Raw genomic sequence first — 22481 nt, 5'->3', positions numbered from 1 at the left:
CAGGGAGAAATCACATTTTCACCTCAGAATCCAACCCTGATCTCCTTTTCTATTGGCAGTGACACAATTGGTAGCAGTATCATAACAACAACTTATATTTATTGCCATAAAGTTCCAACCCCATTCCAGACAGTACAACGCTAAAAATAATGAAAAGGTGCTGCAGTGTTATTGGTGTTATATTCTGGATAAGTTATCAAACCAAAGCCTCCACCTGTTCTCTAAGACGTTGGTTTAATAAAAAGGCATTATTTTGAAGAGAAGGGCAATTATATCTTAGGCCCTAGCCATGATTTATCACTCAAATAAAATCTCAAAATAGATTATCTGCTCATTTTCAAGTCACTGCTTGTAGAAGGATTGTTGTGTGCAAGTTGGCTGCTGATTTTCGTTTTCATATCCTGACAGTGACTACATTTAAAAAGTACTTAATTAATTAAGGCAATTCACATTGGGCAGTCTTCAGGTTGTGGAAGGTGCTATATCAATGAAAGTCTTTCTTTTAAGAGAGAACCTATTTTCACTCATACAAGAATCCAAGATTCCCTCCAGTGCAAAAGGAGGTCCATTAGTCCATTGAGTCTGCACTGACCCTCCGAATTGCACACCACTCTTCCCATAACCCCTCTTTTACACAACCAATCTACCTAACCTGCAAATCTTTGGACTGTTGGAGGAAATTGGAGCACCCAGAGGAAACCCACACAAACATGGATAAATTTGCAAACTCCACCCAGACAGTTATCCAAGGCTGGAATTGAACAAGGGTCCCTGGCAATGTGAGGCAGCAGTGCTAACCACTGAGCCACTGTGCTACTCAACGTACAAGTCTTTACAAACAATGTGTTATGGTATTTCACTGTTCAGTGGCACATCCAAGTTACTGGGGCAGCACATATTTTTAGAAGTATATTGTTGTCTGGGCTATGGATAGTAATGGTTGAGGCTCCAATTATTTTTTTTTTCTTTCACATGCTGACCAGGAATCTCTCCTGTGGTTTGTGTTGGATTTGCAGGTTGATTCTCAAACTGTTTGGTCACGTTATAAATGCACCATCAATGGCCATCAATATCTGGGGTGGGTCTCAATCTCAGCAGGCAGGAAGACTACTCATTGCACCACAAGACCTCAAAAGTAGCTTGTGCTAAAAACATGTAAAACTATCAATAAATAATAAATATTTTAGTTCCCAAAGCAGACTTTTCTAACATTGTATAAATGTATATTGTTCTGCACATTTTATGACAGGTTCCCTTTGGGTTTCTTCTTCATTTTGCTTCCAAATATGTAACAATTGAATATTTACTTGGCCATAATTAGAGTAGCACCAATAATAATACAATACCTTTGCATGTGACTCCATCACCAAAATAGCCAAAAGGGCACCGTCCACACTTGAAGCTTCCAGAAGGGGTTGATTCACAAGGAACCCCAGAGAAACACGGTGAGTCTGTACATGTGACCATCTTTGGTTCAGGTGTTAATTTATCATCTATGTAAAGGTCTTCTGTAATTACAATTTCACCAGAAGGTTGTGATTTTATTACAGGCCTTTGCTGAGTTGATGATGAGCCAAGGATTTTTGGAACATATCTTTCTCCTTTCATGTGGCGTCTCCTTGGATCAATTCCTTCTTCTTTATTGCCTCCTCTAGCAGCATCTTTGGAAATCAGTACAGGGGCATCTCTATTCTTCAAAGGTGGAGTTCCTCTTGGTAAAGGTTGTCTGGACATGATGGAGGGAAGCCCGCCTGTAGATTTATTGTCAATTGTCTGATATACTGTAGTCCAGTGATGGGCGTGTGGCTTCTTCACAGCTGTTGTCATCACAACAGGGGCCGTAGTTGGAGTGAATCTGGACATTGATCTGATAATTCCGGGTTTCTGATAATCTACAGAGTATCAAAGTTCGTTAGTTATGTCAAAATTTTCCAGAAATGACTGTTGTTGCACATCATTTGAAAATATGTTGCAGCCCATAAATCCACACATTATAATCTCTAATTATGTCAAATTTATGCCCACAAGTACTTCACTGAAGTTTGAGAGATAGCAGGAAAGTAGAGGACGGAGGCCACCTGCAGCAGTAGGGTGCACATCCAATAAAACTGGAAAACATGCCTGCTGCTTGTCATTGAATGTGGGGCAGGGGGTTGCAGCTGCTGATGGGTGCAGGGCTGGTCTGACTATTTTAGGCCCCCTAACCCCAGGCAAGCTATGAGTTGGTAGAACTTACAGCTGGTGATGTTCCTATGCATCTGCTGCAACCATCCTTTGAAGTGGGTAGAGACTGTGGGTTTGGATAGTAGTATCAAAGAAGCCTCAGTGAGCTACTGCACATGTTGCTGCCATTTTGTGTCAGTAGTGAAGGGTATGAATATTCAATGTGGTGCCAATCATGGGATGCTTTGTTTTGTACGGTGTCAAGCTTCAAGTGTTGTTGAAAGTGTACTCAGAGTCAGACAGCACAGAAACAGATTCTTTGGTCCAACTTGTCTGTGTTGACCAAGCTTCCCAAGCTAAAGTAGTCCTGCTTGTTGGTGGCCCATATCCCTCTATCTCATTCCTGAACCCAGACAAATGTCTTTTAAATATTGTAACTGTATCTGCATTTACCACTTTGTCTAGCAGTTTGTTCCACATACGAAGCACCGTGTGTGAAAATGTTGCCCCTCAGGTCCCTTTAAAATCTTTCTCCTCTCACCTTAAAAATATGCTCCTTGGTTTTGAATTTTTCCACACCAGGGAAAAAACCTTTGCTTTCACCTTATCTATGCCCCTCATGATTTTATAAACACTCATCCAGGGGAGTGGAGAATATTCCATCACACTCCTGACTTGTGTCATGTAAATGATGGACACACATGTTAGGGAGACAGGGAGTGAGTTACTTGCTGCTGAATTCCTAGCCTCTTAGCGGTCCCTTAGGCACAGAATGTACGCGACCAATCCATGTCAGTTTCCAGTGAATGGTATCTTTCAGTAAGTTGATAATGGGGAATTCAGTAATGGTAATGCCACTGATAATCAAGGGGTAATTGTTCATATTATCTCTTCTTGGAATAGCATTTGTCTGGCATGTACATGCTGCACGTTAATTGCCACAAATCAGCTCTAATCCTTGATGTCTTGCTACAAATGGACACAGGCTTTTTTTAATATCTGTGGAGTTGGTATTTAAATGTGAATGGTACTGAACATTGTCCAGTTATCAGTGAACATTCCCCCTGCTGACTTTTGATGAAGGGAAAGTCATTGATGAAGTAGCTGAAGATGGTTGGGCCTAGGACATAGCCTGACTATATCTATTTGCAGCTGCTTAATGTTCTCCTCACAGTTTGCATTCCTGCCAAGCTTTGTATAATCAGAAAAATGAGATATATTACTCCTCTTTTAGAACATAGAGCAGTACAGCACTGTGCAGGCCCTTCATTGTGTTGGCCTTTTCATCCTACACTAAGATCAAACAAACTTATATACCCTTCATTGTACTAACCTCCATATTCTGGATTAGTGGTGCTGGGAGAGCACAGCAATTCAGGCAACATCCGAGGACAGGCAAAATCGACGTTTTGGGCAAAAGCCCTTCATCAGGAATATGCCTAACCAAGTGTTGCTTATATACTATCTGACTCTACTACCACTGCTACCAATGCATTCCAGGCACACACCACTCTCTGAGTAAAGAACCTATCTCTGACATTTACCCTAAGCCTTCTTCCAATTATCTTAAAATGATGCCCTCTTATGATAGACATTTCTGCCATGGAAATAAGTCTCTGGCTATCCACTCTATCTATGCCTCTCAACATCTTGTACACCTCTATCAAGTCACCTCTCATCCTTCTTTGCTCCACTGAGAAAAGCCCTAGCTCTCTCAACCTTTCTTCAGAAGACATATCCTCCAATCCAGGCAGCATCCTGGTAAATCTCCTCTGCACCTTCTCTAAAGCTTACACATCTTTCCTATAATGAGGTGACCAGGACTGAACACAATGTTCCAAGTGTGTTCTAACCAGACTCTATACAGCTGCATCATAACCTTGCAGCTCTTTAATTCAATCCCCTGTTAATGAAAGCCAACACATCATATGCCTTCTTAACAATCCTATCAACTTGGGTGGCAACTTTGAGGGATCTATGGACACTGCCAAGAATCCTGCCTTTAACCCTGTATTCTGCATTCAAATTCGACCTTCTAAAGTGAATAACTTCACACTTTTCCAGGTTGAACTCCATCTGCTACTTATCAGCCCAGTTCTACATCCTGTCACTGTCCCATTGCAACTAACAACAACCCTCCACACAATCCACAACTCCACCAACCTTTGTGTCATCGGCAAAATTACAAATCTATCCTTCCACTTCCTCATCCAAGTCATTGATAAAAATCATAAAGAGCAGAGGTCCCAGAACTGATCCCTGCCGAACATCGCTGGTCACCAAGCTCCAGATTGCATGCTTTCAATCTACCACCATCCTCTGTCTTCTATGGCCTGCCAATTCTGTATACAGACAAACAGGGTTCCTCTTATTTTCTGAATGAGCCTACCATGGGGAACCTTATCAAATGCCTTGCTAAAATCCATGTACATCTCATCCACTGCTCTTCCTTCATCAATGTGTTTTGTCACATCCTCAAAGAATTCAGTAAGATTTGTGAGGCATGACCTGCTTCACCCCCCCCCCCCCACCCCCCAACAAAGCTATGTTGACTGTTGCTAATCAAAATATTGTTTTCCAAGTAATCATGAATTCTGTCTTTCAGAATCCTTTCCAATAAATTGCCCACCACTGACATAAGATTAACTGGTCTGTAATTTGCAGGATTACTCCTACTCCCTTTCTTGAAAAGGGAATAACATTTGCCACCCTCCAATCATCTGGCACTACTCCAGTCGACAGTGAGGATGCAAAGATCATCACCAAAGATACAGCAATCTCTTCTCTCACTTCCTCTAGTAACCAAGAGTATATCCCATCTGGCTCAGGGGATTTATCTATCCTTATGTTTTTCAAAGTTTGCAGCACATCCTCCTTCCTAACAACTGGTTCTTGCATATCAGTCTGCTTCATGCTGTCCTCAAAGGTCAAGGTCCCTCTCAATATTGAATACTGAAGCAAAGTATTCATTAAGGACCTCCCCTACTTGTGCCTGGAGTGGGACCAAGTTCCCTGATCCGCCCTATCCTCACCCTGACCATCCCCTTGTTCCTCATATAAGTGTAGAATGCCTTAGGGTTTTCCTTAATCCTACCACTATTGCTTTTTCATGCCCCCTTCTAGCTCTAAATGCATTCTTCAGTTCCTTCCTGGCTACCTTCTAACCCTCTAAAGTCCTGTCTAATACTTGCCTCCTAAATCTTAAGTAAGCTTCCTTCTTTCTCTTGACTAGATGTTCCACATCTCTCATCACCAAAGGTTCTTTAAATCTACCATCCCTTCCTTGCATCAGTGGGACAAACCTGTCCAGCATCATAAGCAGGTACTTCCTAAACAATCTCCACATTTCTGAAATGCATTTCCCTGAGAACAATCTGTTCCCAATTTAGGCCCCCACATTCCTGCCAAATAGGACTGTAGTTCTCCCTTCCTCAATTAAATACTTTTCCACACCGCCTGCTCCTATCCCTCCCTATGAGTATAGTAAAGATCATGGAGTTGTGATCACTATCATCAAAATGCTCTCCCACCAAGAGATCTGACACCTGGCATGGCACGTTGCCTAGCACCAAATCCAATATGCCCCCTCCCCCCCCCCCTCTAGTCAGCCTACCTGCATATTGAGTCATGAACACTTCCTGGACACACCTGACAAAAACTGCTCCATACAAACTATTTGAACTAAGTAGGTTCCAATCAATACTAGGGAAGTTAAAGTCACCCACGATAATAACCCGATTACTTCTGCACATTTCCAAAGTCTGCCTCCCAATCTGCTCCTCAGTGTCTCTGTTGCTATTGGGGGCCCTGTAGAAAGCTCCCAATAAAGTGACTGCTCCTTTCCTGTTTCCGACATCCACACATATTGACTCTGTAAACAATCCCTCTGCGATGATCTCCCTTCCATGCAGCTGTGATGCTACCCCTGATTCAATGCCACTCCTCCACTTCTTTTACCTCTCCCTATTTCTTCTGAAATATCTAAATGCTGTAACATTCAACAACCATTCCTACCCCTATGATATCCAAGTCTCCGTAATAGCCACAACATCACAATTTCATATACTGATCCATGCTTTGAGTTCGTTACCCCTATTCCTGATACTTCTTACATTAAAATAGACACACTTCAACCCATCACACTGACTGCATCTTTGCCCTATCAAATGTCTATCCCTCCTCACAGACTCTCTGCACTCTGACTATTCACTACCTACTCCATCATCTGATCTATAAGTTCAGGTTCCCATCCCTCCACTAATCAATTTTAAACCCTCCCGAAGAGCTCTAGCAAATTTTCCCTCATCCCTTCTGAGCCAGGCTCAGTGCCAGAGACTGTGGCCAGTGCCGCAGTGGCTTTCCCCTGGTAGGTCATCCCCTCAACAGTATCCAAAATTGTCTACTTACTATTGAGGGGAACAACCACAGAGGGTCCCTGCACTGTCTGCCTATTCCCTTTCCCTCTCCTGATGGTCACCCAGCTACCTTTGTCCTGTAACTTAGGTGTGACTACTTCTCTGTAACTCATCTCTGCCACCCCTTCAGCCTCCCAAATAATCTGAAGTTCATCCAGCTCCAGTTCCAGTTCCCTAACACAGTCTGTGAGGAGCTGGAGTTGGGTGCACTTCTCGCAGGTCAGGTCAGCAGGGACACCAGTGGTGACCCTTACCTCCCATATCCTGCAAGAGGAGCATGCAACTGCCCTAGCCTGCAACCCCTATGCTCTAAATTATCACAAAAGATTGAATAAATGGAAAAAAAACAAAAAAGCCTCACCTTACTAAGTCTCTAAACACAGTCTTTTCTTTTGGTTAGAAGAGGATGACAGGTGGGAAACATTAAACGTGTAGCATCTCAGGTTTAGCCACAGTCCAAATATATCAGAAGTGTCCAGCAATCCTTGTGTGTCCGCTTCCACTCCTGTTGAGCTTTCGCTCCGCCTTTTACAAGGTAAGTCTTTCAAGAGAAATATTTACCTTCCCGGCAGCTCCCTGGTTCTCGCTCTCACTGCTCCCACTGCTGCTGCAAATGGAGGCAGCTGATCCACGAGGTAAGTCTTTAAGAGGAAAATTTACCTTCCCGGCAGTGCCCACGTACCTTCCCGACAGATTGTAAATAACACGGGTCCCGGTGTTGATCATTGTGGCATTCCAGTAGTCACAATCTGCCAACTTAAAAATAATCCATTTACCTCTACTCTTTGCTTCCAGTCCCTTAATCAATCTTTTATCCATACTACATATCAGCCCACCTTCTCATGGCCCACTAGGAATGGGCAAAAATGCTAGCAAACTAGTGATGCCCATGTCCTGTGAGTGAATAAACTAAAAGAAGAGTTCTTATGCTGCATTTTAACCTTTTGCATTTCACCTCATCAAATCCTCTTGGAAATCCTCGTATGCTATATCTACTGGTTCTCCTTTGGTGTACACTATTGGCTAAATCTTCAAAACCTCACATTTGTCAAATAAAATTCTCTTTCATAAAACCATAGTGACTTGTTCTATGATTTTTGCAATGTATTGTTAAGAATTACGAATTGATTCCAAACTGATGACACTGACACCTGTAAACCAATGGTTATTCCTCACTTCAATTATCAATCAGGTGGACCTGAACCTTTCCTTGTTAGAATTCTCTTTGAAGCTTTCTTGTTTTCTATAAACTCTTTTTCCACGTGGACAGGAAGGGACAGGGCAAGGGAGAGGTATGTTCATTTCACAGGCTCTGGATGTCTCAGACTGTACTGTTCTGAAAGATTTGTAGCAAACTGCACTTCGGTCAGTTTGAGGGCTGTTGTCAACCTCTAAGCTCTGCAGCTGTGCACGTGTGCAGTCGCTCCAATGTTCTGCACGTGCTGATCAGTCTGCCAGCACAGATCACAGCATTGACTGCGAGCTCTGGAAGTTATTTGCTGTGCACAGACCTCAAAAGGTCGATGCAGAGGGAAAAGGTTTAGAGGGAATACTGGTCATCAGTCTTTCTTTAACTCAATGCCACTTGATGCCACTCAACTCAAAGTATCTCGTTCACTGCTTCAAAAAGCAACATCGTCTTGCACAGCTGAAAATGTGCACCACCTGATTTTATCTAAGTTGCAAATATCTCTTGGTATCGCAGCAGGAACAATACATAGTCCCTTATCTTCTTGTGGAAGCAGCACACTTTCAGACAAATTTCATGTTTTTTTTACTACAAATGCCTACATTGACATAACTCTCTGCTGTACTATTAGAGATAAACTGCCTCCCCGCTCCTGTCCCACTTAGCTTGTGTTTATCCACATTATCCACTTTATATTGCCTGAACTTATATTTTTGAATTTATAAATCTTTCTTGATCTGAAACTCATCTCCCCTGGTTACATATAAAACCATTTTTCACCTGCACTGATCATGTTAGACCTTAAAACCATAAGACATCGGAGCAGAAATTAGGCCGTTCAGCCCATAGCTTCTGCTCCACCATTCAATCATGGCTGATAAGATTCTCATCCCATTCACCCGCTTTCTCCCCATAACCCTTAATCCCCTTTAAAATCAAGAACCTACCTGCCTCAGTCTTAAATATCTGTTGATACATTTTTATTGTTCTATGTTCAGTTCTTTCCTGTTATGATTGTTGCTACTATCCTCCACTGCTGATGTACTCCTTTTTCTTTAACTTTCCAAATCTCCCTCACGTGAATCAATCCTCACTAGTTTGAAGCCCCAGTCAAACAACACAATAACATACTGATCCTAGCATGGTTCAGGTGAAGACTGCTCCAAGCAATCAGCCAAATACTGTTGCCAGTGCAGAATTCATTTCAGCAAGAACTTAATTTCTCCCATACCAACCCATGAGGTTTGCTTTCAGGCTGTTGATCTTATTTACTCGATATCAGTTTACTCATGACACAGGTAGTAATCCAGACATCATTACTTTTGAGATTCTCTCATTTTCAGTTGAAGTATTTTAATGGGGAAATGGTGGTGTGGTGGTAAAATCACTCATTAGACTAATAATCTAGAGCCGCAGGTTAATGTTCAGGGAATGTGGATGGGTTTGAATCCCTCTATGGCAAATGGCAAAAATTTAATTCAATAAAAATCTGGAAAGAAAAGCTAGCCAAACAGGGGAGAGTAAATACTCTTGATCTGAAGCACAGAAGTCCTTTCGGGAAGGAAATGTGCCATCTTTTCCTGATCTTGTCTAGATATGATCACAGATCCAAGCAATATGGTTGACTTTTCACTCTCCTGTGGGCAATTAGGGATGGGCAATAAATGCTAGCCCAGCCAGTGATGCTCACTTCCTGTGAGCAAATAAAAGAAACATGGTGCCAGATTCCAACTGGCTCAAAAGTGAATTTTTGCACACATTCTTTTGATCTTCCATACATTAGCCATGCAGCCAGGCTTTATGACATATTTCTCAGGGAATTGCATGGCCAGAGAGATGAATGTGCTCACCACTAACCTAGACATGGCATTGGCATCATATTTAAAGCCCAGATGAACATTATTTCAGAAGCTGCATTTCAGCAACAATCCCACACACTGCGGTGCTCAAGTCACACCATTTAGGACATAGGCCAGAGGAGAGAGAATCTCTTTAATCTCTTCATGTATATTGACCTGGAAATACTGGTCAATGAGGTTGTGAGGAGGCCAGTCCTTTGTCCAGCAGTCTGTCACAGAAGGCTATGGCACCATATCAAGCCAGCCCAGATACAAATTGCAGCCCAGGTCAGTGCTGTGCCCAGAAAAAGCAGGGCACTCAGCAGTGCAGAAAGAATCTATGATCGTCTGCATTCCTCACATTCATAGCATTCAAACTAACCCTGCTACTGTACATGGAACCCACCAACACTCATGACACAGGTAGTAATCCAGACATCATTACTTTTGAGATTCTATCCCTATTGTCTGCATTATATCCAGGAAAGATTGCACAAACTGCAGAATCTTGCAGGGTCAACGCTGTCACACTGGGCAACTCAGTGCATTCTGAAAAAGTGAAGGTTTCTGATGATAGAAGGGTAAAAAGGAGACTCCTCAAGATTCTTCTCAACTCCTGGGGTTTCTAGAAGACCTCATGACAATATTCAGATATGATAACTTCATGGAAGTCTGAGAAGTTGCAGCATAACTCTCACACACAAAAACATCTTTGTACACTCTCCCACTAACTGCTGATTTTTCTTTAATGGTCAAACCAGGGAGTGGAAAGATTCCACCCATATATCTACTTATAAGCTGAAGTCACTTGATGATGAATTTGTTTATTGTATGAAGCTGCCCTCCTCTGGTCAACAGCTAAAAAACAAGCACTTGACAACTTCCACAGCAAGAGCCAAGACGAGCATGATAAACTCATCAATCCAATAATTCAAACGATTGCAGATTAAGCTGTCAATGTTATGCTGTGCAAATTACTATTGATACTCAATTTTTGAGCTGCTGAATACTTTGTCAATTAATATGCTAGATCATTTTCACCAGGAATTGGATTGACACTCAAAGCAGAAAAATGTGAATCTGAACAGTCTGAACCGAATTTAAGCCCAGGTCACAAAAGGCAAAGGCCAGTGCTTAAATATCTTTTTTTTTGTTTGTCCTATACTTACTTTTGATGTCCGTATCTGCACCAGTGTAAATCACTCATATATCAAGAATTATGAATTACCCCATTATCAAGACTGATGTATTCTTCCCAGTTCTTTCCACATGCAACAATGTCGATTGCCTCAGTTTCATCTTTCCATACCTCAAATGTCCAGTGTTTCTGAAGGGATGCTTTCATGAATGACGATTTGTATCGACTCTCCAGTACACTTCTGAGAGTGGCAATATTACGTTAGATCTTTCTGTAGCTGAGTATGCTACACTGTATTTGTGCACAAGGTTTTTCATATGGCTGAGAAAAAGCAACTTCTCAACTCATTTGCTGTCTAAGAAGCAGCACTGCTACACATGGATAACTGCGATTCAATTGGTCACCTGAATCAGAAAGGCAGGATCATAGGAGGAGCTGGATTGATTCTCTGAAAGTGCTAGCAGCGCTACCAAGCTATAAATGTAACAACATTTAATGTTAGAACTTGTGTGCTACAATGGTCAGATAATTTAAGTAACATGTTTGACAGTTTTATCACAGTCGTGCCATTCCTAAGCTGAACCCATAAAAAACACTATCACTGGTTTTACTAGATTTTGCAATTGTAATTATGGTACAACTGTCAGCATTTCTTGTCATTACAATACCTTTAGGCGAGCATAAATGTAAACATCAATCCAGTAATTTAGATTTAATTTCCATTTGCAAAAATTTCAATTGCCCAACCTGTGACGGGAAGGAAATCATTGACGATAACATCCACCAACTGCACACACACAATTCAATTTGGAAATCCAGTGATTGTCAGCGATTTCTCCAATAGGCACACTGTTGAAATTCTTGCATGTGGAAATGAATTGAAAAAAATCACTGAATTTACATGAACTTTTTTTGGGCCGTCTGACTTACTGTAAAGGTTACACCTTGTTGAGTAAGGCATAATTGGGTGTTTTAACACTGCACTGAGCCCCAACTGCTGTTGAAAATGGTTTCTAGTCCATAAACTGATTTGCGTGATGGTAAATTTCTCTACTATATGAATCTATGATGCTCCATCTTTTACCACAATACCACATCTATTTCTCAAACTATATTTTGCCGAATGAAAAACAAATTATAAGGCCTATTTATTACATCCTGATTTGCTGTGGGTGAGGGAATGGAAAGGATACTTTGGGTGCCTTCATTCTCATGTGAGTTTCTGCATGGTGGCTAAATGGTAATTTTAATCCTATTCAGACTGATTTGAACTATTAATAGCTGCAAGAATTTAAACAGCATTTCCAGTAATCTAAATTAACTATATTTTGTCTTAGTTCTAATGTCAGAAACCCCATTGCTGACAAACACATTTGTCAAGATTTTTACCAATTGAGTAAAAGTTTCAGGCAGTGTGTGTTGTTGGATAATGTGAATCTTGTATAGCTCCACAATATACAGTAGTGCCTCGATATACGAAAGACCCCGTTCACGAACAAATCGGTTTACGAACAGGATTGTACGCAAAACTTTGCTTCACCGTACGTACAAAATTAAAGGTACGAATGAAGGTACGAACGCAAAAGGCCCGTGTGCAACCACGTGGTTTCATTGTTCTGCTTTGCTACACGCTTGAAGGCAAAATCTCTCGGGCCCCATGTGATCTCATTCAGTTCGTCTTTGGCGCGTGAGCTGTGAACAGTGTTCGTTGCTACATCCAAGCATTCTTATGCTATCTGAACAATGGGAAAAATTGATTCAGTTCGTGAACCGGGTCCCGGAACAGATTAAGTTCGTAAATCAAGGCGCTACTGTATAGTGTATTGTCTTTGTCTAAAGTATTCACTTTTCATAACAGTGAATACATCCTTGACACGTGTCTGTGCTTTGTAAACAACGAAGGATGCTTGATGTGTGGTTATTATGGAAATGGAGGAAAACGTGATGTGTCAAGTCTGAACCAGAATCAGTACAAAGCAAATGCAAAGCTGTTCCAACTTATCCCTGTCACAACTTTGACAGAAATATGTAGCAATAGCTGGATTATTTGCGAGGACCATATGGGCTCCAGAAACATGCCAAAGTTTCCAGATTTGTTTCTTGGAAGTGGAACCTCTGAATTTGTTAAAATTGGCCTAAAATGCAATGGTCTTTGAGTAGGGATGGACGTGTAAATCACACGGAGGTACATGCCAGCAGGAAGCAGGAAAGGATTTTTTTTCCAGGATGGATTAATCACCTCTCCTCTCTGATCAACCATCACAGCCAGACTTTCTGGATATGCAGATGACACAGGCCTATGTCAATCAAAGGCAAATGAAAGGACTTATCCCTGACCACAGGAATTTTGCTGGTATCAATTTCGGAGACTAGGAACTTGCAACTCAGGATTTGCATCAAATATTTTAAAATGAAATACTTTCTGAAATACTTCAGTTGAGGAAATTCTTACTGACATATTTGATACAATGTAAACTTTCCTTGAAGTAAACATTTGTGCTATATTACCAGAAATTTTGTTTCCAGGTTTTACATTGCTGTAATTGCATCAGCCATTAAGCCTGATCTGAGGTTAGCAACTGGCAATCAAAAGAGAATGTGGTATCACAGCACAAGTCAACACCTAAATGATCCTACTGTGTGGCCAAAGGAGAAACCTAATCCAATACAATACAATAATAAACATTACTCATGGAACCCAATCCTCCTCCTGTGAGTAACCTGAGTGACAGGACCAGAACTTTGCTGTGGAGCTGTGTAGCTTTGTCAGGAAATTTCTTGACAGATCTACCTCAGTTAAGTGCCCTGTTAAATCCAAATAGTTTCCCAGGAAAACTGCGGCAGGAGTGAATCCCGCCTGCTGACCTCAGAAACTGATTGTGGTTGACCAAGGGATGGACAAGTACTATGACTGTTTAGAAGATTGGCTTTGGCTCTTTGAGACTTCCATTTTCATCAGAGTCTTCCTCACTTGCTCAAAAGATAGTGAGACACCAGATTTGACTTCTGTTATTATTCCAATCAGGCAGTTAAGAGGGCAGCTGCCCCCTGAAAACAGATTCCAGCAAAAGCTCGTGGCCAGAGATTAGTAACTGTCAAACTCAAAAGTGGCAAAAAGAGCCGTGGCTGCTCGCTGAAGGACATCCAAAAATCACAAAGATCATAAAGTGATAAATAAATGCTTCATGGGGGTGAGGTGGGGCATGCATACTGGAATCAGGGTCACAGGAAGAAAGGAAAGGGGAGGGGTTTCATTGTTCACCCCGTGCCCTACATACAGTCCTACGATCATGCAGGAACAAACGTAGATCACGGGAGAATCTGCAAACTGAGCTGTGACACACTCTGCTTTATCAGTCATGTCGGCTACCTCTTATTTGTCCTGCTGGGAGTGGGGATAATTGCAACGCGAGCTGGAACATGCTTCATCTGGAAGCCTCATCAACTCAATTCCATCCTCAGTCTTTCAGCCATTGCTCTACTGGCAGGAGATCTTGGGATATTCGACCGACACATATACAAATGTTCTGACTAAATTGCCAGCTCCTTAGTCTATAAGCCTGAAGTTGTTCTATTGCACTGAAACTGACATTTCTAGTAATCCCTCACATGGCCTGTCAGCCAGCCTCTAATATTATCAAATGGATAAGGTCATGGTAAGGTCTCTGCCAGAGCTGCCTTACCTAATGATTATGGTGTCCGATTAATCTGGGTGAATATTTGGCATTTTTCTTTTATTGTTGTAGTGTTCTAATTCTGTGCTTTTACTCTTCAGAATAATGCCAGCTCATAGATAGCCTTCAAAGTCTTCCAAGGTGTTTTCCTGCCCTTCAGAGAATGTCCACCATGTAACTTAAGTTTCTCCTGCCTTAGGAGTCTTGTCTTTGTCTTGCTCCTCCTCCTCCTCCTCTCAAAGTCTTCTGATGTCTTGTCTTCTCTTCAAAGTGTTCTCACTTTTTATTCAGCTGCACCTTTAAAAATCTCTGAGGCCTGGATGTGCCTTCAGATTCTTCCCTTTTTGGCAGTGCCCCTTGGGCTTTATTTAGATTTTAGGTCCTGACTGTGGTGATTTTTCCCTTTGGATAGGTTTTTACCACTCATCTGTCGATGCTCTCATCTCCCCTCCCTCCATGCATCCTGTTCTACTCCACAACCCTCAATCTTATGCCCTCTCCATGTCAATGCGTACCATCAACCTCCATGTCCATTTACACTGCACCCTCCATTACACGTCGACCGTCACCAACTGGTGATTGCATAGGAACTAAGTGGAAAAAGGTAAGAATAACTTCTAAGATCTGTTTGAACTCCACTCAAATGGCCCTGCAGAAACTGTGTTCTCTGCCTGTGAGAGTCATCACTTGCCCCCATCTTCATGCTAGAAAAAAATTTGAAAATAAGGGGCAGGATATCTGCATCCAAAAGCCACTCACGCATTTTTTTAAAAAAAATCTATGAAATACAGCCCAAGTGTTGATTCACTTAGTAAGTTAATACATGAACCCCCCTTTAATTGCTAAGTAAGTAAAACATTTTGACATGAAAAATTCTTTAAAACATGAATACAACTTAAAGACACTTTCGTAAGCAGCACAATTTCTAGCATCGTGCAATTCTTCCTGGGGGACTGACTAGTTATATGAGGGAATTGATTTGGCAATAATGAATCCTAAAAGACCCCATAAAAACATGAGCATTAATCGTTTGGGGCAGAGCTCTCTTCCAAAACTCTGATTGGTTGAACTAATTCAGGCAATTCCACATGGATTGTGCTGATGTAACTTGTAAGAAAGACACATTCAACTCCGCTGCTTTTACAATTCTGAGTAAAATAAATACTTAACTTGTCATAATTTTGAAAAATATGCTTTAACTTCATTCAAAAGAATATTGAACAGACTTAAAATTAAGTTATTAGAATCATTATGATGATACTGCTGAAAATCAATTTCACCCCGAGTCTTTTAACAGTTTATAGAAGATTTGCTACATCAATGAAAGTGCCTGTTTTTCTTGATCCTCAAGTTTACACATTTTCATTTGAAAAATAAATCCCTGCCATTTTAAATCCAACCACATGCAATTCCTGAGCTAAGTAGTGCAATTAGTTTCATATTCTAATGGGAATGTGAAACTGTTTTTCAAACAAAGTATGATCTAAATTCGGATTTAAACATAATGGAAATCAGCGTGATTATTTTTGAGCTCTCCTGAACTATTTCTATATTTAAAAAGCATATGGTCCTGGCCACAAGGTTAAACTACAGTTTGAAATCCTTTCAATGTTTATGATATCTAGCTAAAATGTATCTACTTAAAAGATACATTAATTATGATTGCATCTGAGACAAGAACTTTATTCATGTAAAATGAAAAAAAGATTATCTAAATTTCAACATTGTAATTTCAGGTGTAAAACATATAGAAGATCTTAAAACAGTATAATTTAAAACATCATTTTCAGGGCAAAATTCTTCTTGCAAATGGTTATGGCGTGTTCTGTGATCTGCAACGTTTAATATAGAACTGTGTTGTACTACAAAATCAAGATGGGGATTAAGAATGGTAGCAGATATTAATAAGCAAGACTGATGTGAGATATGGAAGGATGGAGTAATTTTTAAAATTCTTATGAAGTATGCTTCATAGGAAAGATTGGTATTTAATCCAAATTCTTAGGTTCCAGGGATTGATACAAACGAGTTGCAAGCGAGAGCAGGTAATTCTGAAATAGCAGAGCTTGAAACTGTCATTGTATATAGATCAGATAGGGTATAAATACAAGATTTTCTTCACTAAAAGATATGAGAGAACATGCTGGATTTTATATGACACTCCAATAGATTCATCACCAATTTTACTAATATCGATGCTTTTTCATATTTCTCCATCTTTTCTAACCTAAAACTGCCATGTTAGCACTTACATTCATTCTAATTACTAGTGTATATTTCTAAATAATTTTGTAACAAAATTTCAAAACTACAATATTCATGGGTTACAAAAATCCAGACATCATGGCTAACAAAACAGCAATGTAGAACGTATGGGCCTGCTGTTATATTTGTTGCTGAAAATGCGCAGCAGGTCAGGCAGCATCCAAGGAGCAGGAGAATCGACGTTTCAAGCATGAGCCCTTCTTCAGGAAGAAGGGCTCATGCCTGAAACGTCGATTCTCCTGCTCCTTGGATGCTGCCTGATCTGCTACGCTTTTCCAGCAACACATTTTCAGCTCTGATCTCCAGCATCTGCAGTCCTCACTTCTCCCTGTTATATTTGTAGGTCAATTTTCTGAGGAGTTCTGAATTATAAGGTCCATGACCTCAGTCACTTTGATGGAGGCTTTCAAACTGTAAGTATAAAGGTAAATAGGAGGATAGGGTGCCAGGTAGGTAGGGGGCTGGGTGCCAACTGGACAGCCTAGTTAAAAGGTGTATTGGGTAGGTCAAGGAGGATGGGAGAAATTGGGTCTGGCAGGGGCCAGAGAAGTTGAGTGTTGGGTTGACAGGAGGGATGGGGTCTGGCAAAAGGGTGAGGGAGCATGACAAATCCAAAGCAGGGAAATAGAGGGCAAGGAGAAAGGAGTCGACTCTGGAGTGGGTGAAGGAGGATTGGGTCTGTAATGGGTGAAGGAGGATCGGGTTTGTAGTGCGAGGAGGAGGATCGGGTCTGCATTGGGAGGAGGAGGAGGATTGGTTCTGTAGTGGGAGAAGGGAAGGGTTCAGGTCCACACTGGGTATCAAATAGTATCAGGGTTGGGGCAGGTGATGTAAGTGATTTAGGAAGTATAGATGGAGTGTGTTTGAAATAAGTATCGGATCAGTTGAAAAGTTATTCAGAAGTTAGATAGTTATTGTGAAGTTAGACTGTGTATTTGATAGTTACTAAAGAAAAGTTAGACTATTTTGCTAACTTCATTGGAACATGCTGAATTCTGTGATTTGAATGGAAACTCCTTAACAAGGGCAATATTTTTGTAGACATGTAATCATAGACATATTCAATTCCCTGTGATTAACCTAGTTCTTTGAGGCCATATCTTTGTCTGGAACCCATATCTCAACAGGCAGAGAAAACTGGTATGCCTGAGGATGGCATGTATAGGTCAAGAATAGCCACACGATGGAATATTTTTATGTGCCACATTAATCCTGCCTTGATCCTGAGCTTGTTTTGTTTAGTTACAGCTCATTGATGATACAGGGTAGGCTCCAGTCAGGATTCCACCTTACGAAGGAAGTCCTCAGCTCCAGCTGATGGAAATGATGTAAGGATTGCAGTGCAATGTCTGATATGTTACAGGTATTCCCCACGTTTTGAATGTTCGCTTTATGCAATTTCACTTTTACGAAAGGCCTACATTAGTACACGTTTTCATGAATCCGAAGAGGAGTTTTGCTTTTACGAAGAACAGCGATACTTTTTCCCATATAAATCATGCACCTTTGCTTTACGCCATTTTCGGCTTATGAAAGGTTTCTTGGGAATGCTGTACTTTTGGATAGCGGGGGCTTCTTGTATTTTGAGAAGGAGTAGGACTAACTTGATTTTAGATGGTAACGAGCAGGATTGATGACGATAGCATGTTGGACATAATGTACATAGATTTAGCAAAGCTTTGCAATACAGAAATCCATGTGAGAGACTCATCAAAAAAATTAAACTTATGGGATCGGAGGGCAAGTGGAAAATTATATCCAAAACTGAGTCAGTTGGAGGAAATAAAGGGTAATTCGCATTTTTTTTTAATCAATGGAAAGCTGTGTCTAGTGGGAATCAGTAGGCCTCAGTACAAGTTCCCTTGCTGTTTGTAGTACATCTATGTCCTCTTATTTGTAGGGGTTTGATTAAGGCATTTGTAAATGATTTAAAAATTGGCCATGTTGTTTGATAGTGAGGAAAGAAGCCATAAAAAAGCAGGAAGGTAGAAGGGTAGGCAGGAAAGTGGCAAATAAAATTCAGTCTGGGTGAGTGTGAGCCAATAGATATGGATTGGGTACTCAAAGCAAGGTGATCAACAGAAGGAAAGTGGAAGATTCTGAGAAGGTTAGTCAAGTTAATTGTTCCTACAAAAGTGATGGCTACCAACAACCACATCAGTCACGATCTTGTCAAATGATGGAGCAGGCTTATGGCACCAAATACCTTACTCCAGGCCCTAATTCATATATTTGTATGTGTAGAAGAACAACAAGCCTTTGGGTTTCTGTTCACAGAACTCTTAAGGTAGCAGGACATGTGAAACTATGGCCAAGAAAGCATACAGGATACATTTTGTAATTGATCAAGGCATAGAGTAAAAGGGTAGGGAGATCATCCTTAAATTTTAGACTTCAGCTAAAGTACTGGACCATATTACAAGGACATTGTGATTGCATTGGAAAGGGTACAGAGAAGATTTACAATGAAATTTCCAAGAATGGATAATTTTAAGTTTGAATAAGTTGGATTGTTTTCTGAGAAAAATATGAGAAGGAAGCTGAGAGACCAGATAAGGAGGACCTATTTGCCCAAATGCATTGATTGTTAACCAGGTGGTATTATTTAAAGGAATTGGTAGAAGAATTATAGGGAAGCTGCAAAGTATGTTTTTTTAAAGAATGATGGGGGACCAGAACACACAGCCTGAACAGGTGATAAAGATACTCATTCACTGCAATTAAAAAATTAGATATGTGCACTTGAGATGTCATAACCTATAGGACTACACAAACAAACAGGAAAGTGGCATTAGGCTCTTTTTCAGCTGGCATGAATCCAAGAGTTTGAAGGATCTCCTGTTGTCAACATATCTATGGATTGAATTTTACTGGGGTCTGGGTGAAGTGGTTTATGGTGAGAAATCTCAAGACATGAAAACATTATTTGTAACATCACTCTTCTGACAAGTTCAAAGGGCTGATACTTTTGAGGGAAAAGTACCAAGTGTGAGCTACACCTATGAGGAGGAACATGCCGTTTATCTAAGTGGTCTCTACAACATTCATCCATGTGGACTGTACCAATTAGCTCAACATCGCTAATATGCTAAGGATCATGAATTTCTGTTGTATAAATTGGATGACCTTCACAAAATGTTGTGTAACTAGTATACAAGATATTTGTATGTAAATTTATCTTGAGCGTGTTGTAAAAATTGAATGAAAATGGAGCATTGCAGAGTGTTTAAAAAAAAACAGATCAGCAGTTTTAATTACTTTGAAAATCCTGTAAGTGAAATGTTGCTTCCCTCTGTCAGCATTACAAGTTACAGGAAAAGATTACTAGTAAATGGGAAACAGATAACTTCAAATACCTCAACTCACAGCAACCACTCTCATTAGTAAATCATCTCACCAAACAAATCAGGTTTTGTGCATGTGTGGCCGTTCCAGTGAATCCTGCTGGGCAGCGGCCACATCTGTAGCTAACATTTGGTAGCCTGTGGTCAAAGCACTACACTCTGGCAAAACAAGGCTTGCTGGCAGAACCATTACTGAAGCTAAGAATATGAACTAAAGAGAAGAACCAGAACATTGCAATTAGCAATTACAAAAACACCTTGGGGACAAATATTTAAAGTGTACTAAATGATATGTGCATGTAGCTGGTATGAATACAATACATAGATGAGACTTGAGTCTGTGACCAGTTAAGGAACCTACCACCTGAAGGCAAACTGAAGTAAGTTTTTTTTAAGCTTAAAACTACACACTTTGCGCACCTGTGATTGTGAATCCCTATGATGGTGTCCTTTCACTGACACACTTCCTTGACACACAATGGGCTAATTACCCAACAATTTCAGAATACTGGATGAGTTTAGTTATTACATATTGGTTGAAGTCAGAGAGTGTCAAAACATTAACAACTGAAAGAATATAAATCTGGGTTTGTTTTTTCTTCAGTTATTGATATTGTGTAAAGACATATCAAGCAATGCTTCAGTTCGGATGGTATTACTTTTAAAATCAGAAACATCAGTGAATAGTGACCTCAAATTACCAGTTGGGCCGAAATTAATCATAGCTGGTACTTTGCGACTTAGATGCTCATTGCATTCAATATCTCATATTTGGTTCCATATGAAGATAAATTTATAACTGATGCCTGAAGTGCTATCACTGACTCAACAATGGCCTATTCCATCAGTTATAAGATCATTTTTTTAAAAAAAGAAATGAAAATATATTAGCTTGACAACATGCACTTGCTCCTTGGCAGGCTAGATACAATCTAAATGTGCCAAATTTAGGGCGATGGACAATGGCAAAAAGAAACTTAAGACTGATGCAAGGCTTTTACAGATTGTCAAAATAGACAGAGAAATAAAAACTGCAGGCAATGCAATAAAACATTTTGGAAACATGGTCCTATCCTTTTTCTGGTGATAAAGGAAATTCACACCAAAGGTGATGACCATGAAAATCCTAGAAAATCAGATGCCTATAATTTAGGAATATAAAAAATAACAACCCATGCAGCCCTTCAAGTCTGCACTGCTATTCAAATGGATTGTGTCTGATCTTTTTCAACAGCTGCAACTCGCCACAATATTCCTTCGTATTCATATAACTATCAATCACGGACTTCAATACACTTCAGTCATCAAGTGTAATTGAACATTTACAGCTCTGTAGGGTAGAGGAGTCTAAAGGTTTATACCCCTTTGTGTGTTCATCATCTCAGATTGAAATGATTGAGCCCTTATACAGAGCCTGTGGTGCTATTTTGAAGATTCCCCAGACAGGGGCAGCATCTATCTTGTCAAATTTCTTCAGAATGTTATGCATTTCAATGAGATCACCTCATGTTCTTCTCAGAGCTAGAGAATATAGATTTGTCTATTCAAAATGAGGGTAATTTCCTCATCCCGGGAATCAGTCTGGTAAATGTGATTGCATTCCCTCGAAGGTGAGTACAATGTTTCCTTACATAAGGGACCAATCAATACAGAATGCTTCAGGTTTGAACTCATTAAGGGCCGATACAAACACAGTAAGACTCTCTGACTTTGTAATCTAACACCATGGAGATAAAACCTGCACACCACTTGATTTTTAAAATTGCCGGCTATACCTGAATGTTAACTGCTGTAATTTGGCGAGATGATAGCAGAGTGATATATCTACTAATCCTATAATCCAAAGACCCAGGTAATGTTGTGTTTGAAGTCTGCCACAGCAGATGGAGGAATGTGAATTCAACAAAGATCTGGAATTAAAAGTTTAGTTAAGACCATGAAACGGTGGTCAATTGTTGTAAAAATGGTTTACAATGTCTTTTACAGAAGGAAAACTGCTGTCATTACTTGGTCTGGCCTACCTATTGATTCCAGTCCCAGGGTAATGTAGTTGACTCTGAGCTGGCTTAGTACACAACTCAGTTGTATCAACCACTAGAAAGTTCCAAAAAAACCTTAAGTCTCAAAAGAAAAATGAAATGAGACCAAATAGACCACCTGATATTGACAAAGGCATTGTCAGCATTACAAAGGCTTTGTCAGCATTGCAAAGTCCTCCTTCAGGCTGGTGCTAAAATTGGGAGAACTGTCTCATAGACGAATCAAGTGATAGTCTAACACAGTCATAGTGACAGAATTATACCTTACAGACAATGTCCCAGACACCACCATCACTTCTCCTGGACGTGTCCTGTCCCACTGACATGTCAGACCCAGTAGACATGGCAGCACAGTGGTATGCAGTCCAAAGTAAATCACCCTGGTAATCCTTAACATTGACTTTACAGGGCATCAA

General features: G+C 40.5%; 1 protein-coding gene across 5 annotated transcripts in view; it reads right to left on the bottom strand.

Moving 5' to 3' along the window:
* vwde (von Willebrand factor D and EGF domains) overlaps window positions 1-22481 on the bottom strand; it is a 205338-nt gene that overhangs the window by 21991 nt on the left and 160866 nt on the right. For 4 of the 5 annotated variants that reach the window (XM_043689848.2, XM_043689849.2, XM_087987118.1 and 1 more), the window contains one exon: window positions 1347-1892. The exons of the other annotated variant lie outside the window; for it this stretch is intronic. In XM_043689848.2, the coding sequence (XP_043545783.2) occupies window positions 1347-1892 (546 nt within the window). The remainder of the gene's footprint in view (window positions 1-1346; window positions 1893-22481) is intronic. 5 annotated transcript variants of the gene reach the window in all.

This window comes from Chiloscyllium plagiosum, unplaced genomic scaffold (genome assembly GCF_037043375.1).
Source record: "Chiloscyllium plagiosum isolate Xiang-an unplaced genomic scaffold, Cpla_swu_hap1 HiC_scaffold_5, whole genome shotgun sequence".
Taxonomy (NCBI): domain Eukaryota; kingdom Metazoa; phylum Chordata; class Chondrichthyes; order Orectolobiformes; family Hemiscylliidae; genus Chiloscyllium; species Chiloscyllium plagiosum.
The sequence above is the reverse complement of the archived record's forward strand: the minus strand, read 5'-3'. Positions and strand labels throughout refer to the sequence as shown.